This window comes from Onychomys torridus, chromosome 8 (genome assembly GCF_903995425.1).
Source record: "Onychomys torridus chromosome 8, mOncTor1.1, whole genome shotgun sequence".
In the NCBI taxonomy this organism is placed as follows: Eukaryota; Metazoa; Chordata; class Mammalia; order Rodentia; family Cricetidae; genus Onychomys; species Onychomys torridus.
In genome coordinates, this window is record NC_050450.1 from 98,112,465 (window position 1) to 98,124,654 (window position 12,190).

The 12,190-nt window shown below is 30.9% G+C and overlaps 1 protein-coding gene across 2 annotated transcripts in view; it reads right to left on the minus strand.

The window, feature by feature from the left end:
- Positions 1 to 865: 865 nt before the first annotated feature.
- Abca5 (ATP binding cassette subfamily A member 5) overlaps positions 866 to 12,190 on the minus strand; it is a 77,837-nt gene continuing 66,512 nt past the window's right edge. For both annotated transcript variants that reach the window (XM_036195552.1, XM_036195553.1), the window contains 11 exons: positions 10,786 to 10,912; positions 10,452 to 10,569; positions 10,269 to 10,360; positions 9,375 to 9,550; positions 8,556 to 8,631; positions 8,346 to 8,440; positions 7,416 to 7,535; positions 6,180 to 6,329; positions 5,765 to 5,844; positions 4,859 to 4,914; positions 866 to 4,070 (listed from right to left, as the gene is read on the minus strand). In XM_036195552.1, coding sequence (XP_036051445.1) covers positions 3,963 to 4,070; positions 4,859 to 4,914; positions 5,765 to 5,844; positions 6,180 to 6,329; positions 7,416 to 7,535; positions 8,346 to 8,440; positions 8,556 to 8,631; positions 9,375 to 9,550; positions 10,269 to 10,360; positions 10,452 to 10,569; positions 10,786 to 10,912 — 1,198 coding nt within the window. In that variant the 3' untranslated portion in view covers positions 866 to 3,962. The remainder of the gene's footprint in view (positions 4,071 to 4,858; positions 4,915 to 5,764; positions 5,845 to 6,179; positions 6,330 to 7,415; positions 7,536 to 8,345; positions 8,441 to 8,555; positions 8,632 to 9,374; positions 9,551 to 10,268; positions 10,361 to 10,451; positions 10,570 to 10,785; positions 10,913 to 12,190) is intronic.

Consider the following 12,190-nt stretch of genomic DNA (forward strand, 5'->3'; position numbering starts at 1 on the left):
TACCTTAGCAGCTATAAACCTAAGCTGTATGCTTGTAACTGCTAATGTCAATTCATCATCATTGGGCCATTCATCACCCCAATCATTAAATAAGCAACTGTGATAAAATCTTCACTGTCAGGCTTTGTGGCTTTAGAATCACCATGGAAATATACCTCTGGGTGTGTCTAGCACAGGGTCCACATTTGTGTAATTATGATAGCAAGTTCATGCAGCCTAGTTTTAAGATGTTTTGAATTCTTCAGAATTTGACTTCTTAACTTAAAAAAAAAGCCCTTTATTTGTTAAGTTTAGGTGCTTGGGAATAATTTATTCATTTAATTCAAAGTACTGCCTAAGTAAAAAAAATCAAATTTATTTTAAAAATTTAAGGAAATAGATAATATGTACTAAGTATAAATAAATGACTGCTGTTTGTATGAAATACATTTAACATAAAAAATAAACATATCCTAAGTTTAAATTTAAAATATGAACATGACTAAGTAATTCTTGCCAACATCTCCTTATCCCTTACTTAATAAAGGTTCTTAATAGATAATATTATTTTAGTTACATAGTGTTGCTTCAATTTTTCATTTAAGTCACTCATCTAATTATGATCACTAAATAACAAAGAATCCATTTCAGTATACAAAATAAAGTTTGTCTTAGATGTTTAGCTCTTAAAGTTTATTATTAATAATATAAGCACATTCATTTTTCTTAAAGGGCAGCATTGAGAATTGCTTACATACAACACATTATGAATAGAAAATAAGTAAATTTTTACCTTATAAGAATAGCGGATACAAAAATAATTCACCTGAGAATAAATTTTCATTTATGTAATAATCAAGGAAAAAGATGAAAAACCAATGTTAACAATTTTAAAAATACATTAAGAAAAAGCCTTAACTATTTTTAAAAAATTAATGCCTACTAATATGCTACATGAAAATATACAATGGCATTTTAACAAATGCAAAAAGTGCAATCAGAATGAGCTACTGAGTGACCATCAAAGAAACATGAAAACAACACCAACCCTAGTAAAATTAATTGTGCTCCTATAAGATACTTTTAGTACTAGAGGCAAAGCATTTTCATATCATTATTTAAGTATCTATCTTTCTCTTAATAGAATGCTTACAGAGCCAAAATCAGGTCATCTTTTTACCCAAAGAACCCATTCTGGTTCAAGAACACAGTCACTGAAAGGTGTGCTGGATTAAATTACTGAAAAAAAAAATGTTTTAATGGTGAAAACTAAAACTGACTAAAAGTAATTTTTGCCAATTAAATAAAAATAATTTTAAAAAACATTGATTTTTACTAAAAATGAAGTAGAAGGGGGAAGAACCCACACAAAGTAAAGCATGGCACACTAAGATGCTTTCCATTGTTCCAAGCTGACTAGTTCCTCTCTATACTGCACACAGCACTACCTTCAACATTCAGTTACTCAATAGAGCTTTGCCTTTACTCTACTTCTAGTATTTGATCACAGATGGAAAATATAAGGCAGGAAGGTGATGTTGCTGTTTGTATTCAACTTTTGCCTAACAAATATAGTTATTTATTTACTTGTATTGATGTGGAACAAAGTTCTGATGGCAATAATTTAAGATATTTTGAAATAAATATATGTGCAAAACAAACTATACACTGTAATATGATAAATTTCTATTTGACTTTCTGTCTTCTTTTGTCCCAGTTCATTTATCCTTGTTTTAAGAATTGTTTAAATCTGTATTTCTTAAATCAGTTACTACTCTTAAAAGGAGAGAATGGATAGCAGCTTCCAACAGAAAAACTTAGTTCATGACCAAAATATATTTACTGAATGTGTGAAAACTAAAGCTATATTAAAAGGTCTTATCTAAAATGTTTACAAAACTTTGTATTATGTACAGAAAAATAAAATAACTGGATGAACACAACAGATAAGAAAATTATTAGACAATATAATCTCAACTTTTACTCCCTAAGAAAAATTATGTTGTACATTGATCACACATCCAGAAATGTTAATAGACAGTGAACAAATCTACATGAAAAAGTAGGTAGGTGATAATGGTCTATGTTCACCATCTCTATTAAACAACTTTCTCAGAATGATCAAATGCTTTGAAAAACAAACAAAACATACCTTTTTCAGTAACTGCCCTAATAAACTATAAACATAGTTTGGTTTTGTTTGTTTGTTTGTTTTAAGGGTATGTGTTCTACGTTACAGAGTTACAAAAATCACATCCCAAAAGAAAGGCCCAATGTACTTAAATACTAAAAGATAGCTCTTCAAGTTTACGGCACCATTTAGCAGTGACTTGCTTAGAAAATACAATGTGCTATTTATAATTTATCAGCAAAGATAAAGATTTCCTCTTAAATATGTCCTGACTATATTTGTCATGCAGTAATCATTAGCTAAATATAAGATTCTAAAGAATCCAAAATTATAATTTGGTATCAGGAGGCAAGCTACTGCCAATGAAATCTTACAAGAACTTAGCTGGGGGTCATAAAATTCAAGCAGACTTGTAGGATGGCTCATTTAGATTAGAGTACCTCGGAGATATGAGACAAACAAATACCTTTGAGAAGATGGACAGAAATTGTCAAAGCAAAAAAGAGATGTCTGTATGTACCTTGTACTGTGAAAGGAACACTTAAATTAGCTACTAGTGCCTAAAACCATAGGTGTTTCATTAACAAACAGTACCAAAAGTTCATTAAATCTTCCCAACATTAAATAATTAGTAACTTCATTGAAAGTTTGACTATTTAAAGTAACTTGGGAGCAAGCCCTCTGTTCTTGCTATTGTTCTTTATGTCTCTGCAATGCAAAAGTCACACCACAATATGTTTGTTTTTGCAAATCTAATACTCTATACAACAGATTGAAATATAGTATCAACTACCATCATTTTAGTATGTCCATGAGTCATATATTTCTAAGATTATATTATCGTGCCATATTTCAACTCTGTCATAAGAGTGAAACTCTGATTTTTAGTTCTTAATTTAACCCCTGAAGGAGTTACTATACTCTACCATGTTCCAAGGTGATTACAAGGTGACCTTATAAAGAAATATATATGTTTATCCTCTTAAAACTCAAGAATCAAGTAATAAAATTTAGCAATAGAAATGGTTAACTAAAGAGTTTCTTATCCAAGAATAAAATTAAGTGTGCCCTTTTTAAGGAAGGCAACAAACCTTTTTGTTTTCAATCTTCATAGAGTTTGAGAGAAGATATAGACTAATTATATCTCCACAGACATCTGTCATTGTAGTGTCAGAGAATCAGACTAGTACATACTAAGATTCTAGCAATAATATTTTTGTGAATTTATGATCACATTTGAATTTTAATGTAGGCAAAAGAAATGTAACTTGAAACATCTAATTACCCATATTGAAAATCACTTACTAGAATAAGTAAGGCTTTACATTATTTACTATGATTAATGACTGCCACCTAGTGGATGTACTCCTTGACCTCTGAAGTTTTACAGATAGCAGCATCCTCTTTTCTTTTACAAATTCTAAAGAAAAAGCCAAAAGTTTCCTTATTGCCGAATTTCTCTTTTCTTGGATTAGCCATATATTGGTCTTTTTAATTAGCACTGGAGAATTATATAATAATGTAAGATAGTATAAACTTATTATTCAGAATTATTCTTTTATAATTTCAAGCCATAAGTTGAGAAATATTGTTTTTGTGAAAAGTGGAAATGATAGCATATAGACTACATTCAATATACTTCAGATATAAACATGCAGTTGACAATTATACACAAATTTATTTAAGGGAAAGCCAAACACACAACCATAGCATATAAATTTAGGAGTTTAGGAAACTTCCAAGTCCTTTCATGTTTCTTCAATTACTATTCAAGTAATAAACTTTTGAAATCAGTTAAAAAAAAAAAGAATAAATAAATTCAGTGTCAGTAAGCAGAATGAGCCACAAACATTCAAAACACTACTCTGTCTTCCTGTGTTCTCTCCCACCAGAGTGTGCTGTTTAAAGTCCCACAGCTGTTGTCTTCTTCCTCCTGTTCTTTGGTCAGTTCTACAAAAACCTAAATAAAAGGAAAAGAAAAAATAAACTATTCTATAATTCAGAAGACTTTTAACTGTCAGACATGATACAATGACATAATTAACTATATTAACACGTATCAAAAGAGTTTATTTATATTGATACTATTCAAACAAATCAAATGATGCCCTTTAGATAGAAAGACAAACACATACTTAAAGGGTTAATGCATTTTCTGATTAATCTATCAAGTAGTACTGTCATAATAACAAAATTATTTAAACAATTTCAAGTATCCTAATATGAAATAATACCATGAGTCTTTTCAAGTATTTATAGAGATGAATAAAAGGCTATTCAAAATTAACAAGATAAAATTCACTTGAATTAATTATTCAATAGTGTATGTATATATCAAACCATAACACTGTACTCAATAAATGTAAATAATATGAGTTTTCAATTAAAGGTTCTTTAAAAATAAAAGTGAACAAAAAGCAAAGAGGAAGCTAAAGTTGTAATTACAGCTGTAATTATAAATGGGAATGGTGAGATGGCTCAGCAATACCTATTGCCAAGCCCAAAGACCGAGTCCAATCACTAAGCCCCACATAGCTGGGAACTGATTCCTACAAGTTGTCCTCTGGCCCTCACTAAAACGCTGTGCCACTTATATACCCACACCCACACATGAAATAAATGAGTACATTTTTAATTATATAGTTTTAAATGTCTACAATATTACAGTCTCTACAATATAAACCCAGGCGATTGTTAACAGACACACCTAACTATATAGAAATCTTTTCTAATTTAACTTTGCAGTACCTGTTCCAGTGTTGCTTGAGAAAAGCTATATTCTTCAATGGCAAAAGTGTGTTTTGCTATTAAAACATAAAAATAGCATTTTACTCAGTGATATTTTAAAGGAATGAAATGGCAATAATTTGTAAAGTATCTTTAAAAACTCTGTCAACAACTCACTCAAAACTGACCCACTACTGACCCTCACGTGTAAACAATCAGGATTAAACATTACTTGACCTAATTCACATTTTCTAAGTTATCTCCTCTCTCTCTCCTGTATCTCCTTTCTTGTTATTCTTTTGTTTTCTTATGGTGTTAGGTCTCTACCCTCTATTCTCCAAACTCTGCTATAACCTGTTTCTGATTCTTAAATTGGCTTCTGAACATTGGTCACTATAAGCTTTCCTACATTCACTGCAAATCCCTTTGCAATCCAATCTAATACCAAATTCTGTCAGTATATTTATTCCTTTAATCATAAAAACATTATCAGGAAAGTAAAAATTTCAGAATTAATAATTACTCTACAGATATTCTGGAGATATGTAAGATAAAATTAAATTTTGTTCTATTCAGAATCCCCACAGAGAATGATAAAAGTTCTATACATGTCTCAAATTTTTAAGTTTTGGGGAATTATATACATGTGTTCTGAATTTGCATTATTCCATCCTCTTCTCTCCCTTCAAGTCCTCCTGTGTCTCCCACATTCCATTTCAAATTCCTGACCAATCCTTTTTAAATTATTGTTACATGTATGTATGTATGTATGTATTTATACATACATTCATATTTATTTTAGAATAAAAGAACAAAAGATTATTTGCTATGATTGCAACAATAATCTGGCTCCCAGTTTTATGCTTCCTGAATAAAATTCTTTCATTACTTGAAAACTATTTTACAATATTCTTAAATGCTACTTGCCTTCTTCCAACTTAGCAAAGGATTGTGAGAGGGACTGAACATCTTCTTTAGGGATTTTATAAGCCAAAATAGAAGAAAAGCTGAAAAACAAAGATAAAACACAGGAAAATGTAAAACTTAACTACTGCGTATGTTCAAGAGCTAAAGTTTAAAATTTTTTAAAGTTCAAATTCAAATTCTAATAATATACTTTAATACTCATTTTCTTAAAAACTTGTGCAAAATGACTGGGTAAAACCATGTAGTTGTAACCCTGAAGTAGATACAAAGCTCTGCCCTGACAGCACAGTACAGTACTGGCAACACAGCACATCAATAAGATACTCAAAGACATGGGTAGAAATATAACTGAAAATATAACCTTCAATGATTTCTACTCTATAAAAAATATTAAATATATTTTAAAAGTTGTTACCTCTCTTGGCGGCTTGCATTTGGGAAAATATATAGAATTTCTCTTTGAAGGCGATCTATTTCCAGGTTTTCTATCCAATCCTTTAATTTAATTTCCAAAAAGTAGCCTTTGCCAAACTTACTCTTTAGATGTTGTACTGTTCCAATACATCTGAAGTAATTTTTAAAAGAAAGAGCTAAAATGGCTTGACAGTTTCAAAGAATGATTTTCACTTAAATCTCTATCACATTTTTTGGATAAAATAATTCTGGGAATCTTTTACATGTACAGAAAAATTGCAAACTCACGCAGCATGCTTATACACTTTATCTAGTTTCATCTTACCTAACATTTTCTTCTATTTCTATGACAAATTTGTCCAAATCAAGCAATCTACATTATATAGAGCTAGCCAAGGTTAGACCTGAATTTATTTGATTTTGCTAGTTTTCCAGTAGTGTCGTTTCTGTTCCAGGATTCTGTTGAATGTTGTATTTAGTTATTATGTTTCTTTAATTTCCAAAGTTACTGACACTTCTTACCCATTTGTTCTTTTTCATGACTTGTATAGTTTAAAAAAAAAAAAAAATACTGATCAGGTGTTTTATTGGAATGTCCTTCAATTAGTGTTTATTTGTTATTTTCCTCATGTTAAAATAGGGTTATGACTTTTGGACAGAAAACCACAATATGAAGTATGCTTCTCATTAATCTATGCCATATTCTGCTTAGTTAAGGTATCTGTAAGCTTTCCAGCTGTGTGAACTTATTATTTCCCCTTTTCCTTACACAATTTTCTAGAAGAAACTGATTATATCCAGCATAAAGCTGGGATAGGAAAGGGTAAGCTTCCTTTGAGGGAACAGTATAGGCAATTATTTGAAATCACTATGTAAGGAAAATTTGCCTCTTTGCCCACATGTATTTATCCAATAATTTATTTATGTAAATATAAACTCAAATATTTATTTTATATTTTGTGTTATAATTCAAAAAAATTCCTGTTACTTTAAAATAGCCCAATAATTTTAAAATAACAAACACAAGGCATAGAAACATACTAATACAGGTAGTTGGACATATTTTGTAAAAAAAAAAAAAATATATATGTATTTATAAAAAATTACAGGGAAAACAGATTTTAAAAACTAAAAGAAATATGTTTTGACATTTCAAATTAATGCATAGTTTTCTAAGTTTTTAAAAGATCACATTCAAATCAATATCCTCTGAAAAGTATGTTGTTTAAACATCTACCTTAACTGCCCGGACACCATAATTGCCACTCTGTCACAGACAGCCTCTGCCTCTTCCATGTAATGAGTAGTCAGAAGAGCAGCCCGCTTTTTGTTTTTAAATGCAGTTCGAATAGCTCTCCTACAAAATTAAAAAAAAAAAAAAAAAAAAAAAAAGAGGAATATACTAGTTTGCTAATAGAAATAGTTTTTTCAAAGTCCAACTATTTGACTAAAACTTAGCCACTATCAACTGCTATAAGCTATTATATCCTACCAAACTATGATTTTTCTATTCTAACTTTCTTTTCTTTTATTCTGAAACTTGACAAATGCAATGGTATACATAGGGTTAAAATATAATAACCAGGCTAGTGTACAGCTCAGATACTGTGCACTTGCTTACAATGCACAGTATCTTGGTGTCAATCATGAGAAATAACAAAAAAAAGAAGTACAAAAACATGCAGAAATGAATCAATCAATGTATGATAAAATGCGATTTTTTGTATTATAAAAAAGCTGCATACTCATAAATTAATATACAACTAAATCAAACCTTATGCTTTATAAAAACATGGAAATTAAGGATTGAAAAGTATTCAACAAACTAGTTCTTTAAACTATTATAACGAATTACAACATCAATTCAAAACAATATTATGAAAAACATAATTTACCATTAAATGACTAGGAAAAAGCTTCCAAAATCAATTCAGAAAGTAGAATTATTTATCTTAATAACCACTTCTATATTCATTTTTGTTCTGTAGTATATAAAAATATCATGATCATTTCAACAAAGATATGATAAAAACTTTGAAAGGTTAAATACTTAATTACTATTTAATAAAATCAAGTTGTATACATTACTAACAGGAAACTATTAGTTATAATGACTCTAAACCATGATGTAATGCACTGTGACAAGTGTCTGTAGTGTCATACTCACCACATGTGTTGTTTGGCTCTGGGGTCCATACCTGTGGATGGTTCATCCAGTAGAGTAACCTGTGGGTTCCCCAGCATACTAAGAGCAAAACACAGCTAGATGGAAGAAAGAGGAAAACTGGACTAAGACTTCACTCTGAGGATGTCTGTCTACAGAGTAAAAAGCACTGAACTAATAAAATAGATGTATTTGTTGTCTAATAAATAGTACCTTTCTCTTGATCCCTGCAGGTAGTTTCTTTATAGTTTTCTGAAGATGTTCTTTCAAATCAAGGGCATTTGTTATTCTGTAAAATGGTCAATACAAAATTAATGTATCTGAATCTGTATTAATACAAATATAAATTATGTAAGATCACTAACACTGTTCTCTCTAAAAGAGTCACTTAGGTAATGTTTAGTATAATTAGATAAGAAAAAATCTCCAATTTATATCATTTTAAACAAATTAATTATCTTGGTAAATGATTCACTTAATTTTCATATCATTTAGTGGATACCTTCTTCCTATAATTAAAAAGAGGAAAATAGAGCCAGGCAATTCTGGTACCTGTCTTTAACCCCAGCACTTAAGAGCAGAGGCAGGCAGATCTCTAAGTTCAAAGCTAGCTGGGACTATATAGTAAGACTATCTCAGAAAATAACAACAAACCAGAAGAAAAGAACAAAACAGAAACAGCCAGGCGTTGGTGGCACACGCCTTTAATTCCAGCACTCGGGAGGCAGAGGCAGTTGGATCTCTGTGAGTTCGAGGCCAGCCTGGGCTACAGAGCAAGTTCCAGCAAAGGCACAAAGCTACACAGAGAAACCCTGTCTTGAAAAAAAAAAACAAAAAAAACCAAAAAAAAAAAAACAGAAATAAAGAGCTGCCTTTTTTCATAGGTATCGTAATTTTATAAAGAATACATGAAAAGTAATGACCATTTTTCTAGGAAAATTATCTACAAAAATGCTTGTTTTAAATTTTAAAAATTTTGAAATATACACTTCCTGTCCCTCTTGTAGCAAAAGCAATCTAAAGACAATTTACCGACTTATTACTTCTTTCATGTCACTTGTACTCATTCCTTTCACAGCTCCATAAATTTCAAAATGTTCTTTCAGAGTAATATCTGGCCACAGTGGGTTTGTCTGAGGGCAGTAACCCATACACTTAATGGATTCATCATCTTCATTTGAATGTGAAAGATAGTCACCTAGAAATATCTACAAAAATGCAAACCAAATTTTAGTATCTTTGCTTACTTGTATTGTGAAGGAGACAAAAGTTAAGTAGATTTACTTAAATTCCATCCCTCAGCCACAGTACTATCAAACCAGGGTTGTATTATTTTTGAAAGGTGCCAGGACTTGCATAGCTAAGTCACAGATTAGAGAAACATCCAGAAAAGGTGGTAATTCTACACTGTTGGGTGTAAATCAAGCCACAATTTTAAGTACTGTCAACATGGGGTTTCATTGAAAGGTCATATTTAAACCAATGAGTTAAGTAAAGTAAGTCCTTTGTATTTCTTGGATATAGAGTATAACTGACATAAGGAACAGCTCAGGCAAAATCTCAAAGGAAAGAGTATTCCTTGTAATTCATAGGAGAAGAGTGAGTCTATCTGGTGTGAAGAGAACAAAGAGAAAACAAACAGGGAAGGAGAACAGTATAGACAGTGGGGGGCTCTACCAACTGGTAAGTTGCTCTGGAACAATCCTTTTCTACACTATGAATATGTATGTGTCTATTTGTGTGTGATAATTTCACCATTTGTATTACTTTCACAGATGATCAAAATATCTTAATCTTATCAGTCTATACTAAAAATACTAGAACATATGAAGTTTGACCATCAAATTCATAATTTGTCAATAGTAAACTTACCTTAATTAAAAATATGTTATATTAGGCATAACCCACACTCTTACATAATCATACCTGGCCTGAAGTTGGTTTAATATCCCCAACAAGAATATTAATAATTGTACTTTTGCCAGCACCGTTTGGACCCAACAGTCCTAAGATCTCTCCTATAGGAATTGAGAGAAAAATTATATATTAAAGTCAAACTAAAAATGGAAATTATTCTTCTGAAAAACTTTAAGAAAAATAAATACCAACCTTTTCTCACACCGAATGAAATGTATTTTGTTGCTACTTTCTTTGTTTTTCTTGAATGAAGAAAATCTTTCTTGTCATCATATTCTTTATGTAAATTGCATACCATAATGGCTGGCTTCTAATAAGCAAAATAGGTTTTATAGAGTTATAAATTAGATGCCTATCATTTCATATCTCATACATGTATCCTGAGAACTATATTTACTTATAAAACAGCAGTGTACAAATAAATTTCACATATATATGCAATGAAAAATATTTCTTATTAATTCCAATACCTTTGGTAATTTACCATTTCAGACTTAATATGACTTAGCAACAATAAGCAAGTTACCTCCTCACAACATTGGCAGCTCATCAGCTCTTTAACCTTTAGTCTTTCAGCTTTGACATCTTCATCTTCATCCTCATTGATTGGTGGTTCTGGAAACTTCTTATTTTTGGACTTTTGTGAGAGTGTCCTAGAAACACAGAAATAGTGGATGCTTATATAATTAAAATATTAAGAAATTTAGGCACTACATAGGGAAAAGGTTTTAAAAGAACATCAACATGAGACTTAATGTTACCTCTGAAAAGTAAAATTACAAATTGTGAATTTCACTTATTGTTAGTGCTTAAATGATATTTTCCAATCCATTCATTTATTCAATATTATATTATATAACTAGTATGTTTAAGGCATTATTCCACAGGAAAAACAAACAAATAGAGGTTGAAGAGATGTCTCAGCAGTTAAGAACATGCACTGTTCTTCCACAGGCCATGAGTCTGTTTGCCAGCACCCACGTCAGGAGGCTCAAAATGCCCTATAACTCCAGCTCTGAAGGATTTGATGCCCTCTTTGGCCTTGGCTTTCACTCACACAAACATACACACATATACATAAAATTTAAAAGCATAATCTTTAATTTTAAAAGACAAATATTTTCTCCAAAGAAATTGCAGTCTAAGTATACACGAAATTTAGTAGATAAGGCTGAAATAAAAATCCAAAGGAATACTCCCTTGAATGGCATACAGAGAATGAAGTAGTTGCAAAGAAAATTTTGAAAAGGAAGATAGGCAAAGAGGTAAATGAAGGTGACATTGTAAGAAACAAAAGGACAACAGAAAAGAATATGGAAGGGCGGTCAACAAAGTAATTAAGCAAGCTGAGCCTACTAGACAAAGCAAAGATAGTGAAGATACTATCAGTGGAGAGTTAAGAGGAACCCAAATTATTTGGAAATTAAGGAGAAAGTAGGAGTTAACAACTAAAGACAGGTGTTTGATTATGAAAACAAACAGATATAATATAATGAGACAGAAATAGATTTATATTTGAATAAGATTTTTAGGTCCTTAATGGAAGAAATTCCTCTTTCCTAAGTTAAGATTCTGAAGGAAGGGACTGAAGAGATCATTTATTTGGTAAAGTGCTTGCCATATAAGCACTAGCACCCAAGTCTGGATTTTCAGCAATTATATAAAAAGCTGGGTAGGGCAGCAAAATTCTGTAATCTCAGTGCTGGGGAAGTAGTAGTCAAGATCCCTGGGGTAGAGATTGAGGAAGACATCAACCCTCCAGCCTTCACATGCACATACACTGCACATATACATGGATAAACACACATACACTACAGCTCACAAATATACATACATGAATCAGAAAAATGATATAGAAAGAGGAAAAAAACTGATCGAGCAACATTCTTAAGTACAAGGAATCAATGATTCATAACAGAAGGCCATCGCTT